The sequence below is a fragment of the Pararge aegeria genome, chromosome 22 (genome assembly GCF_905163445.1).
Source record: "Pararge aegeria chromosome 22, ilParAegt1.1, whole genome shotgun sequence".
In the NCBI taxonomy this organism is placed as follows: Eukaryota; Metazoa; Arthropoda; class Insecta; order Lepidoptera; family Nymphalidae; genus Pararge; species Pararge aegeria.
The window spans coordinates 8,473,142-8,492,700 of NC_053201.1; the positions used below are offsets into that span (position 1 = coordinate 8,473,142).

General features: G+C 36.6%; 1 protein-coding gene across 1 annotated transcript in view; it reads right to left on the reverse strand.

The window, feature by feature from the left end:
- LOC120633975 (atrial natriuretic peptide receptor 2-like) overlaps positions 1-17,682 on the reverse strand; it is a 51,171-nt gene extending 33,489 nt beyond the window's left edge. Inside the window, exon 1 of the mRNA XM_039904411.1 lies at positions 17,554-17,682. Coding sequence (XP_039760345.1) covers positions 17,554-17,570 — 17 coding nt within the window. The 5' untranslated portion in view covers positions 17,571-17,682. The remainder of the gene's footprint in view (positions 1-17,553) is intronic.
- Between the last annotated feature and the right edge of the window lie 1,877 nt (positions 17,683-19,559).

Below are 19,559 nucleotides of genomic sequence, written 5' to 3' on the forward strand. Positions count from 1 at the left end.
AAACACGATTTAAAGCTCACTACAGTATAATTTAAGTGTTTGAATAATTGAACGTTTTCTTTGGAACAAGCAGATGTTATTTTTTATACACTAGTAGCTCTGAGACCTAGCACGTTAAAAGTAATTTATTTTGCAGGGAATCCGAGATTCGGAATTCGGAATTGCTCGACGTAAAAAATCGACTAAGTGAGTTTTATTCCATACGATTAAATCGCTGTCATAATAAACTCCAAAACAAGGGTTTGAACCGTAGATCAATAAACCTTCATGGTCCGATATGCATAAACTGTTGTTACTTGCATTTTTGATAAACCTCTTTAACGAACCGAACAGCACCGAACCGAACCGACTCTTATTTATTGCAACATCTATTGGTAGCATTGGAAATCCGGTCAATGTTTTCTGCTTCAAAAGACCTCGCCGGCACAGTGGTGAGTGCTGTGGTCTTGTGAGTGGACCCGGGTTGGGTCCCGGCAGATATTGGAAATTTGTAATTCCTGAACCCCTAATAGGTTAACTATTATTATCTTGGACTCCATACTCACTCGCCATCAGGTGAATTTTTTAATTTCGTGTATAGCCAAAAAAAAAAAAAATCCTTAGAATGATGTGGTCTTTGTTAACTTTATAAAACTGCATGCATGATAAAATGAAAGAAAAAACATGTGAACGGAACGCCGAATGGTATCTTTGAAGGCTGGGCAGTCATTATTGCCAGTCAAGCGTGAATTGTCGAATATCACATCTCTGTTATTATTCGCTGTTAATAAGGACAGAGCTGTGATATTACAAGATCAAATCTTTCTGCTAGATTTTGGTGTAAAAAAATATATGTTAGTAATATTTCGCATTCTTCTCCATAAAACCTAGACTTATACGGTAGGAACCGCTACCTGTTCTCAGGGTTTCAGCCTTTTTGAGCAGCGCTGAAGCCGAACCTCTTTGGTAGCTGTTAGCTCGTATGGGATCAAGCCCTGATGACTTGGGATGTCCAATCCAGTGCGTCATTTTTGTTATATCTAACGCTACTGCCATCAATATGTATTCTCGTATTTCCAGAGATGGCAGCACTGTGTATTCATGGTTTCTCTGCCCAGTGCAGCAGCGACGCGTATCAGCAAATAATACCGGTGCAAGTGATATGCACCGTGTAAAAGAACATTATATACTTTTGCATTATGACTTAATGCTGCTCTGTGATTGACTAGGGATCACAAATTTCTGGACTCCAATCCAGGTCGAACTAAGCTGAGGCATTCAACAAAATGGCTTGGTATCAAGTTGCAATTATTGCAGTTTGGTATTAAAGTTAAAATAGGTTCTGTTTAAAAAAAAACAAAGTAGAAAAGTATGATTTTTATTGCAAACAAAATAACTTTGTTTTTGCCCTCGAGTATGAACAAACGAGTAAAAAGCAAAATAAACAAAAATGTTGAAAGTTCTCTTGGTCTATAGAAAAGTCGCCCGGGGCTAATCCTAAACTAAAATAAAACTAAAAAGCCTTTTTCATTCGATGAGAATTATAGTATTTGGTCCAATTGTCCTGTTTTATATTCAGAATAAAAACAATGTAGAACTTTACAGTTTGCACAAAGGACATGGCCTAAAATTGTTTGGTGTCTGACCCAGAATGCCATGTAATTTTATACTCGTAGTACAGATCGTCTTTTTGCACAATAATGAAGTAACATGCAGCTATGTTATGGCAGATAAAAACTATGAACGTTAAAAAAAAGTTGATTTTTGATGGAAATTCTTATTTTTTGCCAATATTTTCTCAGCAACTGCTATGAAACATAAATAGTTGTTTAAATTCATATCACCATCATCTTCATATTGTAGTTCGGAGGTTAGCAGGTGGAAGATCTTACAATAATGTGACGTCTTCTTCAATTCCGAATAGGTATGTCCGGTCCACTTTACTTAATTTTCCCTTCAAGGATCAACCTCCGAAACTCGTTCAGGGATCCTCCTCTGTAGGTGACCGAAAAACGAACCTTCCTTTGTATAAATGAGTATAGTCAAATCTAATTTCATTTGGGCCTGGGGCAAATTTCGGCCACGTCCTTTTGTTCCAAGGTTTATTTGCACAACTACGGCGAATCATTGAATAGTAGGCAATATGTTTATTAAATTAACAATCATTTTCATGTGTTTTATAATTTCTTTAAATTCATTTGTCATGAAGCGATTATACTATCGGATTATAACATTCATTCAGTAATGAGAAAGTTAAATATCATGTATTTATGAGTAAGTTGTTTAAAAGTTAAGAGTTATAGGTACTTTTTTTTTTATTCGACTACAAGATAGCCCTTGACTGCAATCTCCCGATGGGAAGTGATGATGCAGTCTATGATGGTAACGGGCTACCTGCTAGGGGTAGTTATATTAAATCTAGCCTAGCCCTAGCCATATTCTACGCGGCATCGTACCGTAAATCGCGGCACGTGAATATTACTTAAATACTTTTAACGTTAACGTACTTAAGAATTATTTGAAACCAGCTAATTACTTAACGTTAAAATGTCTGATTGTTGATTGTATTCGGCCGAGTTTGTTAAACGAGATGTCTTACGATTCCGATAGAGTGAACATCACATGGAGGCGTTATAGGTAAAATTAAATGAAAATCCAACCCAATGTATAAAGGCGATTTGTGTCTGCCAATTATATCAGTGCAAGAGATATGCACCTCGTACTAGCACACGAAATAAATGTCTAATATACCTACATATATAGCTATATCATTTTATTTTGAGTGCGATAAGGCTGTTTAACTAAATAAAATAATTAAAAGCTTTATGCTTTTCCAATTAAAACTGTCACCGCCATGTTTAATTTATAAACGGATGTTTTGACTTTGCAATTTTCAACCGCTTGTAATTGCCCCGTCATGTGTGTTTGACCGCTAATTACTTTACTAATTAAGAATAAAAAAATCATTAAATATCTGTTTTCAAATGAACAAGAGTTCAGTAGAGATTTATTGTTTAATTCTTCATTTTTGACAACTTCTGTGAAAGCGATGAATGTGTCTTATGGTACGGTATGGTATAATATGGAAGCTAGCGAAAGCGATAGCCACTGCGACTGCGACTGCGACTGCGACTGCGATTGCGACTGAGACTGCGACTGCGACTGCGACTGCGACTGCGACTGCGACTGCGACTGCGACTGCGACTGCGACTGCGACTGCGACTGCGACTGCGACTGAGACTGCCACTGCGACTGCGACTGCGACTGCGACTGCGACTGCGTCTGCGACTGCGACTGCGACTGCGACTGCGACTGCGACTGCGACTGCGACGGCGACTGCGACTGCTACTGCGACTGCGACTGCGACTGCGACTGCGATTGTGATAGTGATAGTAAGAATTTCGTAAAATCCGTCCGTAGCTGACCTCTACTCGGCGGAAGGAACATGTCTACCAAATTTCAAGTCTCTACGCCAGAGATATCGTGATGAGTCAATATATAGGTGGAAATCGCTTATATATCTCTCTCTTATCTTGTCTATGTGTAATAATAGCTGATGAATATTTTTTTTATAATACACATAAATACTTATAATATACAGATAAACACCCAGACATTGAAATAAATTCATGTTCATCAAACATACATTTTTTTCCAGTTGTGGGAATCGGACCCACGGCTTCGGACGCAGGGCCGTAGCCGACCGCGCCAACCAGCTGGTAGTGGCATTCTATCCTATTTGTATTGAGTAATCCAATCAAGACGTCCAGTCACCCATACAAATTGGACAACAACTCAATTCGTGTGTTCAGTGAGTTAAATTAGCAGAAGCTGGGAATATTATCAAAGGAAACGAGGATCTTTGAAAATTGGTATTAACCTTATTTAAACTTAATACCTTATTAACTTATGCATCGAATGTCATCATAATGGTTTTACATTTTTAGCTTTAAATCTCCTTTTTTATGGAGGGGTTAAACTCTTACTAACTCAAAACAGCTTATAAGCTTACTATGCTAAAACCCCACGATGTATCTACTCATTTTATGGCGTCGGAATCACGCGAACAATTTTGTACAAATTCGTCACTACACCGAAACGAACCCACCTTGGGCACTACAAGCCCATGTTAATGTAAGAGGCCTGCCGAAACAACAAGACGACCATGGTGGGCAGTGGCGTGCACTTCATATATGCACAAAAGCACTGCATACCCTAAAATTTATATATAGGTCGTATAGGAGGAGGATTTTGGAAACCCAGTGCACGCCACTGATGGTGGGGGCAATGGACAAACCCGTTTCCATCACCCACCAGTCTTCTAAACGGACTGGGAGCAAGTATAGTTAAGTTGCGGGAAAAACACCCTGCACCTTTTTAAGCCCATTTCGTGAACCCCTTCAACAGTCTCAAAACTGTCTTTGAGTTCGTGTTCTAGAAATCCGTAGTACGGAAAGTATAAGTCGTCACTTGTCCGCTCGTTTCATACCCAAATGTTCCGTGGCCCTATGAGCCTTCAGTCCTGCATAAGTCATAAGACTGTATAAACAAGGTTGTTATTTGGTTCTGGAGGTTCACCTCTTCTTCTTCGCTCGTTTTATACTTGGAAGTTCCGTGTTTCGAAGGTATGGCCCAGCACTCTTCCGCCAGTCTTTATATCGGGACGGTCCGTGGTTCTTGACATATGTGCCTGCACTCCTCCGCCAGAATTAAATCTCGGCGTTCCATGGTTCCGGAGGTAAAAGCCTTCGGTGCCACAAATAATCATTTCAAAAAGTCCCCGATAGCGCCAAGTAAGCGAGAATTGTTAAGACGAAACTGAGAAATTAATCTGTATAATCCCTTCGGTTTCATAAATCTATTGAAGTTGAGTTAATGGGCTGCTGTTAATCTTCTGAGAAGTCACCGAGGAAGATTAGACTTTCAGAACTTGAACAAAAGTACGAATTTGTGATTTTTGTAACTTCAGTTTCAAACTCGAATTTAGCGGCAGCAAGCTGATGCCCACGCAATCGTCGTCGTTTAATTAGTTTTTTTTTTTTTTTAAGTGCGGGATGTAATTAAATGCATTTTATTTTTAATCCCGCGGAAAAGTTAGCTTGGTTCTTTTACAGAATAAAAAAAATCGTATCCATATGCTTTGTTTATTTATTATAATCATGTTGGCCAAGTGCGGATTGGTAGACTTCACACGCCGTTAAGAACGTTATGGAGAACTCTCAGGCATGCAGGTTTCCTCACGATGTTTTCCTTCACCATTTAAAGCAAGTGCTATTTTAAAGAGAACTCCAAAACGTCAGTGGTGCGTACCGGGGCTCGAACTCGGTCTCCAAGAAAGCAAGGCCGAAGCCTAAGCTACTAAGCTATCATAGTTTTAATAAACATTTTGTCCCTTCCCGGGGAGGAAAACGTCCTATGCTAGCCTTGATGTTGAATGCTAGAGATCTACTCTATTTTAACAAATCGGAAAACGGAACGGAAGTGAATGTGGATTAATACTGAAGTTCTGTGAATCAATCCGGGAAATTAATTGTTAGAATAGCCCCGAGCATAGATTGTGTCCAATACCGACACAATTTATCTCAATCAAATCCCAAATTTCGGCCGCATTGTGATTCAGCAATCGGAATCGGTAGCAAAAAACTTAGTTTAGTAAATTGTTATTTGTTATAGTAATCATTGACAAAGGTGGAACCAAGCTGATTGGTCCCACATAACGGTACGTAGAAATCCATCCCTATAAACAGAGATTGCTCTCCATCCATCCCTATAGGATTTCTGTGAAGTATTGACTTCACAGGCTATGCGATTGACACATCCTATGACATGTAGCCTTTATCCAACAATCTAAGGTTTAGGTTAGCCGCATGTGAGTGTAATAACACCGGCAACCACGCCCATTCGACCGGAACTCATGCTTGCCGACGACAATGTTTATTTGCGGTACTAGAAAAACTCTTTTTATATCATTTTAGTTTAAATTATACGGTTAGTATATTAAAAAATAATTGCATTGTAATAATAAAAAAGAATAAAAAATAAAAAAGACATCACCGACTTATGAGGCTTGAGTCAAGCTGCTCAGTGCGAGATTTATATGTACTCGTATACAGTATTTTGTGGTTTATAGATTAAATCCTAAAAAAAGTAATATTATTCGTACAGTAGTTTTTCTTTTAATGCCGTCGAATAGTTTACCAAAACAAATAATTATACCTTCCCTACCGAGTTTCGGAACATTCATTTTCACGTTTTTATTACTATGAACTTTGCACGAAAAGTTACGCAATTCTAGGCACGATATTCGAATAACATAACATTTTCTTCAAGGCAGAGCTTCCGCCTTCAGGCTAGCGTGACTTAGTAAGTTTTTACCTACCGTATTGACCTTCGCAATGCGACACGTCAATAACTCACTGAATAGTATAGCATCACACATCATCAATGCTGGCTTATGTGCCACAGACTGTATAAACATTGAATATTGATTTATAAACCATTCACACTTGCGGTACGGACCTCTATGTAGACTAATTTTAAAGCATATGTTAAAACACATTTGTTTACAGTGAGGTTACTATACAATTACTGAATTTCTTAATGACAAGGTTGCTTGAAAGCATCCGGCTCCGCTTTCATCTCTCACAAGATAGAAAAATGAATGTTAAAATGTAAAATGGAAATTGTTGCTGTTGGAAAAGAGCAACTGCTGAATTTCTTGCCGGCTTCTTCTCGGTAGAATCTGCCTTCCGAACCGGTGGTAGATTCCAGAAGTGCTTATATAAGGCCTACTTAAAATAAATGAATTTTGAATAAATATTTAAAATAAGGAAAACTATATACGCTTGCATCCTAACTCAAATTATAAAAACCAATATGGAGTTTATTTTTTACGTTTACGTTTACGCGGCAAGGCTATATCTGGTGCTAACTAGTCACGGTAGAAGCCTCCAGACAAAATAAAACTATCTATGTCCCGCCGTTTGATCAAAAAAGCAAAATATATAATAAAATCACCAAAGAATTCGTTTGGCTATCCAAAGGGGCAATGCTGCCAGCATCTTAGTGCCTCGCTACGGTGGTTTCGAAGACGTTTTAGATTTTATTTTGTTTTACATAGTTTATTTTAGGTTATATTTATAAAACAAATGTGAAAGTGATATTAAATAATAAAAAATCACCTTTAAAATAAATAATTTCATATGTGGAGTCAACATCTCCTGAGCGATACGTAAGTATTTTGAAAGATATGAGCGGTTTCACTTTTAAAGGAAAATAAATTGTTAATTACAGTGTTCACAATTGTAGGCACGTTATTCGAATAACCTCACATTTCCTTCCAAGGCAGAGCCCGTATTCAGGTTGGCGTGACTTAGTAAGTTTTTTATCAACTGTACCTATTGACCTTCGCAGTGCGACACGTCGATAACTCACTGAATTGTATAAAAGCACACGTCGCCATTGATGGCTAATGTGCCACAGACTACACAAACATTGCATATTGATTCTAGGCCAAACCCACTTGCGGTACGGGCTTCTATTTCGCCGCATGATAAATATTTAAGCTTAGCAATACCGTGTAGAATTACATCCTAACTTATATTATAGCATCCTTATAATAAAAATGTGCACGTGAGTTTTTTTGTATAGTCAAATTTTGTCTATTGCCAGAGCTACATAAAGGACATAGGGAGGGAAAAATTAACTAATGCAAAAGGACTACCAATAATAAAATAATTTTAAACTACTAGCAAGATCCTTGCCGCGTCTGCCAGTAGTTTAAGTCCGCGTTGCTGTGGTTTTCTTGTATTTAGTACAATTATTAGGTACTAAAAATATATGTTTAGTACATCATCATCATTTCACCCGTTATCGGCCCATTACAGGGCACGGGTCTAACCCCACAATGAATGAGAGGATTAAGACCGTAGTTTACCACGCTGCCGATTAGTGTCTCCTCACACCTTTTGAGAACATTACGGAGAACTCTCAGGCATGCAGGTTTCCTCACGATGTTTGCCTTCGCCGTTGAAGCTAGTGATATTTGAATAGTTTAGTACCTAATTATAAAATTATAAATATATAATTTATCCCATCTCTTAAATAGGAACAAAACACACATTTGAAATAAAATGTCAAGATGGGTTCAGTAGTTTCGGAAGAGAACATCGTGAAACTAAAATTTAATATATTAGCTATGCTCGCTTATTTTGCAATATATTATATATTCCGGGTATCACGAGTGGTGTCTGTGGATTAATCAACGGATTCTTACTTATAGAACACTAGCCAACGTTATTCGTCCGCGTTTATTACGGTTTTTAAGAAATCCAATGGGAGGGTTCCCATTGGATTTCTTTGAATAAAAAGTGGCAGTTACTCTCCGTCCATTCAGCTCACTTCATGGTAAAAATCCAGTTGCTGAGTTAGGGTTTGAAGGAATGACTAACAAACAAGCACACTTTCGCATTCAAATTATAAATTATTACAAGCGCCCGTAGTTCCACCGATGTAAGACCACTGCATACCAGTAAATACCTACTCATGGTTTTACTGGGCACAGGACAAGGGGTGCCCCCCTTGTCCTGATATGCCCAATACAGGCAGGCAGTCGGTCATCAAAAAAATGCCGAAACCAAAACAACTTGTGTTGAAGTTGGGAGAAAAAAATATGATAACGGTATAAACAACAAGATGACTATTTATCACTTTCACGCAGCAACAACTTCCAAAATTATTATAGAGGTAATGTGTTAGCAACATTTGTGTCGAGAACAAATGTGTAGAAGAGTAAAAAAGGGTTTTTTCTATACCTATTCCGGATTGCCTGATATTGGGCACTTTTAACTTTATAGTTAGATGTTAAACTGTTTATCGTATTCAGATCAAGTGAATAATGTGTCAGTGGCGTGCATAGAGGGTATGCACAGGGTATGCAGATGACATAAAATGGGTTATGTTAGTTAAGAGTTATGAAAACATAAGGGTGAGCTTTTTATAACTCTTACAATGCATATCCTTAAGTTTTTGACGTGACAACGTCATATAATTCGATGGAGCCGGCTGCACGCGCGAAAAAACATGACGTGTGCGGCGTTATCACGCTCTGAGGCGTTCCATTCAAGGCTTGAAGTGCAAGCGAAAGAGCGGAACATCTGTCTCTCTCCTACTTGAGTGAGCGATGCGTCCGCGTGTACAGCTTCTATACAATAATACATTTACATGTTTTCGGCAAGGATGAAGTGCAGTGAAAAGTGAATGTGGTGTCAATTGTTTATAGCAACGATAATATATATCAAACAAATAAAATTAAAATTTTCTTTTGAAAAATGCAACCATTCCATCAGTATTTTCTTACGACGTTGTCACGTTCAACTATCGTCAGTAAGCCGACTTTACAGACAACCAATTTTTTAAAACTCGCATACCCTTTATGCACGCCACTGCGTAGACCCACCCGGATCTCCGGCTGGCTACAGCGGCCTTGGGATTGAAAATAACTCCTTAAACTCCTGGTGCAAAAGGCAAGGGTAAACCACTGCACTACTCTCCTAAGAAAGTCGTCATGAAAAAGGGACCACAGCAGTTGATTACGATCACGACCGATCTGACAAGTATTAACCGACTAAGAAGATTATAACAGTATATTATTTGGATACTATTTCGCGCAAATGCTAGGAGAGATGATAAAGCTGTGAATGACGATAAAATGTTAGCCTTTCGCTGGAAAGATAAATGTCTCCTGCCCGAGCTAGACGTGGTAAGACCGATAATAGTCAAATATAGGCTAGTGCGCTTATAAGCTTGTTGGGCTAAGAAATTAACAAAAAAAAAGCTTTGCACTACGGTTTTATCCACTTTGTATTAGGATCGTAGCGCAAGCGCGAAATATAGATATTTCTGAAGATCTGTGTGGTTTTGCGTATAAAGAAATATTTATTTGAATGTCGCAGATTATAGAAAATTTGCTCTGAAATCTGACAAACGTAAAGAAACAAATCCCAAAATGCTTGAATAGCGACATCATACGACTCGCTGCGAACTGCTGGAAACAAACAGCCCAGAGCTGTATATATAGGACCAAACCAATACAGACTACAACAGATCTATGTCCAGCAGTGGACGTCAATCGGTTTATGTGATGTGATGTGACTGTGTATCAAAAGTACGCCTGCTTCTATCCAATAAAAAACTAGAGACAATTATTCAATGGAAAGTTATCCAGAAGACCGCTATCCCAATAAACATCATCGGAAACGAATAAAAGTCATACACAATTGGTCGCATGCCAAATGCAGATAGATAAAAACGCGACGCGTTGCTACCTTTGGTTACATGAAGAAAGTTATTTGGTAAGAATAATTTAAATTGAAATTGGCAAAGTCTGTTAAAAAGTAGCAACGATTGACCCAATTATGCCTAATCCATACTAATATTATAAATACGAAAGTAACTCTGCCTGTACGTCTGTTTATTTGTGTTACCTTTTCACAACTAAGCGGCTAAACACATCTTAATTAAACTTAGCAAGGAGATAGGGATATAGTCAAAACTAGACACCTGGAAATGGACATAGCTTTGAATAATAAAGATCTATATAATTATTTTTGACAGCCGGTTGGCGCAGTGGGCAGCGACCCTGCTTTCTGCGTCAAAGGCTGTCGGTTCGATTCCCACAAATGGAAAAATGTTTGAGAGATGAACATGAATGTTTTCCAGTGTCTGGGTGTTTATCTGTATGTTATAAGTATTATATTCATAAAAATATTCATCAGCTATCTAAGTATCGATGACACAAGCTCCGCTTACTTTGGGGCTAGATGGCGATGTGTGTATTGTCGTAGTACATAAATTATTATTTTTGGGAATTCTCCCCCTAAGGGTGAAACTCTGTGCTGATTTTTTTATTAATAATCATCATCATCAGCCATTGTGCGTCCACTGCTGGACATAGGCCTCTTTTAAGCAGCGCCAACTTTTCCTATTTTGGGCTTTCCTCATCCAGTCGATGCCTGCCACTTTTCGGAGGTCGGCGCTCCATCTAGTTGGGGAGCGCACATTTATTAATAAGTCTGCCCGAAATTTAGAAAATAGGTTAATAGCCGGTTTTTTTTAATAAAAAAGCTATACAAGCGAATGATCCTGATTTACATGCTTTTATTACCATCTGAGACGAAAAGGAAACCCAAGTTGAGCTACCTCCTACTAATACACGTATCAGTTTTTATTATATTTGGGAAAAATACAGGAAAAAGATTCAAATGCCTTCCTCCGACATCGGAATAATACGCCATACTAAAAAAATGTTTTAAGGCTACGAGAATACTATTTCCTTAGATTTATTTCTATTTTACTGCCTAATCGTAAATGTTTTCGCAGCTCATTTGTAGTCGGCTACGCCGCATGCCTTTGTTCAGGCTTTTCTTTAGCCATGGTGTCCTTGACGCCTCGATACTTCGGTAAGTAAGAAATAACTACTTTATGGCACGTCATTATTCACTTAAATGCTGACACATACTTTGATTATACTACTGTAATAATAATTGCTCGGCTTAAACCACCATTTCTCCTATAGGTAAGTATCTCTCTACTGCTATGTAGAGATAAGGCCACAAAATTATACTGTATAACTTAACTTGATCTATGACATGAATAGAATATTAAATCGTCTTTTACTTGTCCCGGAGCCTTGCGCCGTGGCTAGTTATCACTACCGACAAAGATGTGCCGCCAAGAAATTTAGCGTTCCGGTACGTGGCCGCACAGAACCGACTACGGCCATGGGCTTAATATTACTACCATACCCCTCAAAAGTTAATAAGATACCATCTGACGGCTGATTGGCGCAGTGGGCAGCGACCCTGCTTTCCGAGTCCGAGGCCGTGGTTTATGTATATAAGCTATATATAAAAATATTCATCAGTCATCTTGGTAACCATAAAACAAGCCCCGCTTACTTTTGGGCTAGATAGCGACGTGTGTATTGTCGTAGTATATATATATATATATATATATATATATATATATATATATATATATATATATATATAATATATATATACCAAGAGATGAGATTGCATTCAAAGGCTTAAACTTGTAGTGGAATAAAAAAAACTTTAGCGCACTTGGCAACTTACTTGGAAACAGTCTAGCTACAATAAACACAACAAGCTGACAAATCCGTGCTATAGTTTTTTAGGTTTTTTTAATACGCAGAACAACACAGAACCACACAGAATCTATAATAAATTTCGTACGGAGGTTATTGTTATACATAACAATAGCCTTTGGCTACATATTGTGAACACATACAGCAATATAAGCCAATGAAATCGATACTGTTTGCCCAATTCAGTCAGTTTTTATTATCTAGTCGCATTGCTAACCAACTACGCACTAGATTTTTGCCTGCCTATTGGCCTTCAGCAAGTGACTAGAAATAAATTACTCCAGCTCGAATCAACCCTTCACTATAAGAGTTCCGCGTTACGTATAATCAAAGTGAATAGTCTACTGGTTATTATGTGTGTGAGTGTGTGTGTTTTGACTAGTGGACTTAAGTAATGTAAATTTTTTAGGTACTTATCACAGATTTGACTGTGTGTCTCGCATTATAGCAACTAAAGCTTAAATATGAATTGTTCAATAATCTTAAGCCACAACTATTCCACACACACAATAGCACAGACGATAGGTAATATAATACACACAGGATAGCGAGCATTAAACACAATTGTTTAATAATTATTGATAAAGCAAGCCACGCGTTACCGCGAAACTAGACATTTATTGTCAAGCTTATCGCTGCAGCGGTGTGCAGTTCTTAGCATGGCTGGAACAAGGTCTTGTGGAGGTGACGCCATGAGCGACTGTACGGTTGTGGCATCACCTTGCAATTAAATTGAAAAATAGTTAACTGATAAATCATTCCATGGCGATACCACGTGGCGGTAGCGTATTAAATATGCTTTGCACTGCCAAAGGCAGTTGTGTCTGGGGTCGATCTTATCGAAGTTCTAGAGCATTCACCAGCAACATCATTTCAGCACTGTGGAAACCACAGTGTTGTCCCAGCCACAAACCCTACTCATTAATGTTACTTTTATTTATCTACGTATCTCGTAGAGTATGTATAAAGCTCCTCTACATACCCCAATGAATAGCACTGAATGTTCTTATCAGTTACAGTTAAAATAAAATCCGCAAGATGGAAAAATTCAACGAATATCCCGAGAATAAAAACGAAGAGTTCGTCGAACGCATTAAATTTATTTAATGTTTGCTGTGACAAAACCAATGCACAATTCCTTTCTAGTCTGAATGCTGGTTTTATGTTCAGTTCAATTAAAATAGCATTTTTCTCGATTACACGACACCATTTTTCATATTTCCAGAAAATTTAATAAATATATATCTTAAAAATGTTAATAAGGCAAATGTTATGATGTGATGCTAGAGAAAAATGCTGGGATACCCCTCAAAGAAGAAGCAGCAGCTAATCGCGATTCTCATTCTTGCCGATTCTCATTCTCGCTTTTTTTAGTGAGACGTGAGTTTAAGCAGGATAGGGCATCATTTGGTAGAGCAAGGTTGAAAATTTTAAGATAACCAGATCACAGGGAGTAGAAGCAAATGATAAATAAAAAATCTTAATGACGTGCACCAGTATAAGTAGATACCAACACTCATTTTTGACGCATTCGGGAAGGTGTAGAATATAAATCAAAGCAAATCTTATATATATATATAAAAGAGAAAGTGTGTGGGTATTTTCCGTATAGGCTCCGAAAAGGCTGCACCGATTTCAATTAAACTTTCAGGGAATCTCCAGATTGACCTGGCGAGTAATCCTGTAGTTTGGTGACGATCGGAGCACTCCTATTTTTGAACTGTCAAACTGTCAAATACAGCTTTTAATATGCTATTGTTAGGTATACATGGGTGTAGATAATGATCTTCACCCGCTCGAGAAGAGAATAGAAGAGAATGAATACGGAGAGAAATAAATGATTTAATATATTATGAGACTTAAGTTAAAAATTTATGTTGTGATGATGATTTAAGTTTATTGTTAAAATAAAATAAAGCAAAATCTAGCCCGTCCAAGCGGGCTGGGTACGCTAGTGATAAATAAAAACGTTTAAAAGACTGGATCTAAATGACGACGATTATAAGTAGATACCCAAAGGGAAATATTACATTTGTGCATACATACGAGCATAAATCGTCTTTTATTTGGAGTTAATCTGGGGTTAAGGATTATGATCCCTAACAACATTCCGTTCCCACTTCCATACAGTGGCGTGTACTTCAAACATGCACAAAAGCACTGCATACCCTAAAATTTTTGTATAACTCATAAACGGGAAGGATTTTTCCATTTTATGCCATATGCCTTCTTTATGCATACCCTGGTCAAAAACCCTGTGCACGCCACTGCTTCCATAATTCCTTCCATTTTCATAATCTCTTTTGTTAGGGTTTTGTGAAATGATCACGTCGCGACGTCCCGGTTTCGATTCCCGGCATTTATAATTTCTGAATTTTCTCTGGTCTGGTCCGGTGGGAAGCTTTGGCCGTGGCTAGTTACCGAGTAAGACGTGCCGCTAAGCGTTTAGAATTCCGGTGCGATGTCGCGTAGAAACTGATGGGGGGGGGGGGGGGGGGTATGACTACCATACTCTCTAACAATTTAGCCCGCTACCTATCTATCTTAGACTGCATCATCACTTACCATCAAGTGAGATTGCATTCAAGGGCTACTTGTAGTGGAACAAAAAATACATTATCATTATAATAAATTCTATAAGTCGTAGTACTAAGGTGATGCAGACAGTTAAACTAAAATATATGTGTATTCAAATGTTTATGGTTTCATTGAATTATTGTGTGCATTACACCTTAAATATAATAGGGTCGTCAAAATCACTAGTAATTTTTTGTAATAGTGTACTTTTGGTATTATTTTTTTCTTTTATTTATGTATATTTTAATATATATTAAGTGTATTATTTTATTTATATTAACTGTAGTAGTTTTTAAGCCTGTTTTTATTTGTTTCTATGTGTTTTATATTTACGTCTTTCACACCCAACCACTTCCGCTTCCGCATTTAATAATGTTACATAGAAGGTATTTTTGTGTTTTTATTATTATTTTTACCAATGTGTGTCTTAGGTTAAATTTTTATTTTTGTTAATTAATTGTTTATTAATATGTTATGTTTTTCTAATACTTTATATTACGGTTGCCTGGTAGATACCGCGCTACTATGGGGTAAGGCTGCTTTTTTAATTTGTATCTTTGTGTTTCCGTTTTCATTTTCGTAACTGGTAGTGGTGTCGAAATAAAGAGTAAAAATAAATGTTAAACATAAATACAAGAGCATTTCTAAGTTATAGCTAACTGTACTTAAGTCCTAACTCAAACTGATATCTATCCTGTCCTGTTTTTCATAAACAGTTAACAAGGACCATGTTTTAGTTACCACGCTATAAATTTGTAAATTAATAATACTTTAGTTCAGTTCAACGTAAAAATATATGTTTTAATATAAAGGAACTCATATAATAGGCAGGTACTGTATATTTCTAAAGCGGCAGTATTTTATCGCGGAAATCAACAATTTTCGAAGCATGAAATTAAGTTTTAACGTCCGCTTGACATAAAATCTCTCGCTGAGAATAATATTAACGTCGATAGCAGCGTTCCGAGAAATTTGTTACATTGTGCTTAAGAGCAGTTTATGACATCCAATACCTATAAAACATTTTTATAACTCTATCAATGGCAGACGAAACTCTTAAACTTTACAAACATATAAAAGACTATTAAAATAAAATATTACACTTGAAACTCTAACAATCCACTAACCAATTTATTACACGTTGTAAAATAATATTGACGAATGATTTTAATTGCCCGAGTTTTTGAAATATTTATTTAATCAACTTTATACCGTTCTATCCCGTTTTCTCTAATATGTTTCTTCAACCAAAGGTTGTCTGGAGGAGATCGCTTCAAGCGATAAGACCGCCTTTGTGCATATGTATAGTTTTTTATTTTTTTGTTAACCTGATTTTATATTTGTATGTGCAATAAAGACTTTTTCTTCTTCTTCTGCTTCTTCTTTATACCTTATAATGAAATAAAAAAAATAATCAGCCAATTCTATAATAAGCACCGAAGAAAATATATAAAATTGATGTCAAGTACACCTGTGTTTACGAGTTAAGCATATTTTATAAGCAACAGAGATTTAGCTAAGTATTTCCATTTTATTTCTTGATTGTATTTTATAATTACGTATGTTGTTAAAAAATATTATCTTTATTAAATCGCTGTTGTTAAGAAATTAATTAATTGGTCCAATTTTTGTAACGTTAGGTCCAAAATACCTTTAAAACCTTATTTCCAAAGGGTAAACATGGCCTTTATGTATTTAATGCATTTGCATTTTTTTATAAACGAAATAATAAAATTGAAAACTAGATAAACTGAGTAATAAATAAAGTTTTACAAAACCTAACGTAAAATACGTACGAATCCCAACCAAAAGGCTTAATGGTCTGGCTAATAACTCAAATTATTTAGAAGAAGAAGAAGAAGAAGAAACACTTTATTGCACGTATAACATACAGGAAAAGAAACACTAAGGAGTATACAGTACACAATGTAGACATGCAAAGGCGGCCTTATTGCTGCAAGCAATCTCTTACAGGCAACCTTTGTAGATAGGACTTACAGCAAGAGAACGGGATAGTGCCAAGAGTATTGATAGAAATACATAAATACAAAAATGTAAAGATACAAATACATATACAATTTAAATAAATATACGTAATATATAAAATATACCTACATGATATATAAATAGAAAATATACATAATATATATAAATATATAACAAACATAATATATATATAAGTAGATTTTAACACACAGTTAAAAAAAAAAGAATATAAAGAATCTACTTCAAATTTCATCACTCAAAGAGAGGTAGTAGTCCTCAAATTATTTAGGTGTAAACGACAAATCTGTCAGTTAAATTAACTACAGTATTCCCAAAAGCGGCGCTAATTATTCATATTGCTAATCTATTGGGCAAAAACAATCTCTTAGGCTCTAGGGAAAATCTCTTCTTTAATATTCCGTTGTAACACTACTATAACACTCAAATTGTCCTAGATAAAACATTTCAGCCCAAAACCAACATACATATCAATATTACTGGACAAGGTAAAGTCTACATGGTAGGCAAACGTTATAAATTGATGTGGGTCTATTAAAAAGTTAACCTAAAACTTTGATTTAATATAAAAGTTATTTGGATTTTTTGTTTAAAAGTTTATATTCATTTTAGTTTATGAAAAATAGTGAGCTTATATCACAACAGTTTAGACGCTCTAAACTGTTGTGATAAAAAAAAATAGTTATTATGGCAATAATTATCACCTTAAATAACGAACGACGTGACAAATTAAGTACAAAGCATGTAAAATAATGAACGTGTCAACATTCCGTACACGAACTATGCCAGCGTGCGGCAGTTTAAAAATATAAACTAGAACTTACGTTGAAAATTCCACCATAAGGCCACAAAATAGTCACTACACTCTTAAACACCTTATACACTTGTAAAATACTTGTAATAGAGTTCGAGGAAAATGTTTATTTAGCGTATCGTGTATTTTTGTAGCTACGGTAGAGCTACGAGCGTAGCGCGCTACGAGCGTAGCACGACTGTCGTAGACGTGTTCGGTCTACGGAGGCTCGCAAGGAACTCTGATCAATGAGACTTCACGCCTCTGCCGTAGGTACTGTTTATGGTCCCATGATTCACCCGCGTTATGGTGTATTTATGATGTGTTTGTGGACGTAATTCTGCAATGATATTCCCATTTCTCTTCGTTTCATGTCCAATTATTGTTCATTGTGTTAGGTCATTAATTCTTGGCATAAACATCGTGACAGTATTGTTTCAGCAACATTATACTAGCAGCGCAACTGGACGCTTACTTTAGAATTCTAATAGATACTTTTGTGAACTTATTTTTCGGATCTGAGCTATCTTCATGTAAATAATTTCTCAAGATCAGCTTTGCTGTCAAGCAGTGAATAGGTAATGCTTTTCAAAAATTCCTCTGGCGTTATGAACTGATTTTATGCATACAATATACCAGGTATATCTATGCAGAATTATGTCCAGATCGGTTTAGTTATTAAGAAGTGCTTCAGTGACCAAGGATTATTTTAATACTCGAATGTTTTTCCGGGATAAATATATAAATTGTATTACTTAAGGATGCAATATTTGTGGATTGTGGTTAGGATAAACAAACAGACATATTTTTATATAATAACACTATGAACGCTGGTAATTAAGTTTGTGTAATTAAGTGTAAATTGTGTCTTAAGTTAACCACCACATGATCGATTTTCTAGAACTTGAAAGCCTTTCTTGCCGTATTACGTTCCGGTAAAAGTTCACGGTCAAACCAGGTGACTATTGAAACTTGTGACAATACTTACAAAATTTTACAAGTTTCTACTGCACTAGAATTTAGATTACTGTCATGTGAGTACTTCTCTCCTTAACTGTACGCTTCGTTGAAGATAGAGAGCAATCAAACCCTATGAATTATTTTAGAATTTAAACTGTCACTAAGGGCGTGGGCCCTTAGTGACAGGGCTCGGATCTCCTCCCACAATGAGAAAGCGTTAAGGCCGTAGTCCACCACGCTGCCCCAGTGCAAATTAGTTGACTCCACACACTTTGAGAACAATATAGAGAACTCTCATGCAGGATTCCTCACGATGTTTCCCTTCATCATTGAAGGAAGTAAAACTAACAATGCTTAAAAAACGCACATAACTAAGAAAAGTTAATGGTGCATGCTGGGATTCGAACTCGGCCCCCCTAAAAGGAAGTCGAAGTACTACCACTGGGTTATCACTGCTTCAATGGTGATGAATACATTATACTTTTTTATTCTCGAAATGCATTAGGGTAACATTCTCGGGATATTTCAAGATAAAGCCTTTATTACCTATGCACGTTCTCACATTACAACCGATCCGAAGCCGGATATTCTTATCCTGTATTTTATATCCATCTCGAGAACACAAGCTATAAATATGCCAAATTACAACAAAATCGGTGCAGTGGTTGACTGAACCTAACCAAACAAAAACTTTTGTATTCATTATATTAAAATGGATAACTTAAATATAACGTTCCAATACTTTCATTTCAACGGGTCGGCGTTGAGTCGATATGGCTTAATAACTACGTTATAGCGTACGAAGGCCATAACGTCGTTATCAAGCTAACCGCTAAATGATTACCATACCGCTAAATAATTTAGCTTTCCGATACAAGGCCAAATAGAAAACAACTAGAGGTAAAGGTCAAACTAAATTGCAATACCCAATCGTAAGCATTAACAATGATTCGGTCCAGGCTTATCCATAATAAACATGCTTTAAATGATTAGTAGAATATAATAAAACGGTTATGTGTGTGTGTCCTATACACACACGCGCTTTGAAACACAACTTTAGTAGGTATTGGCATTATT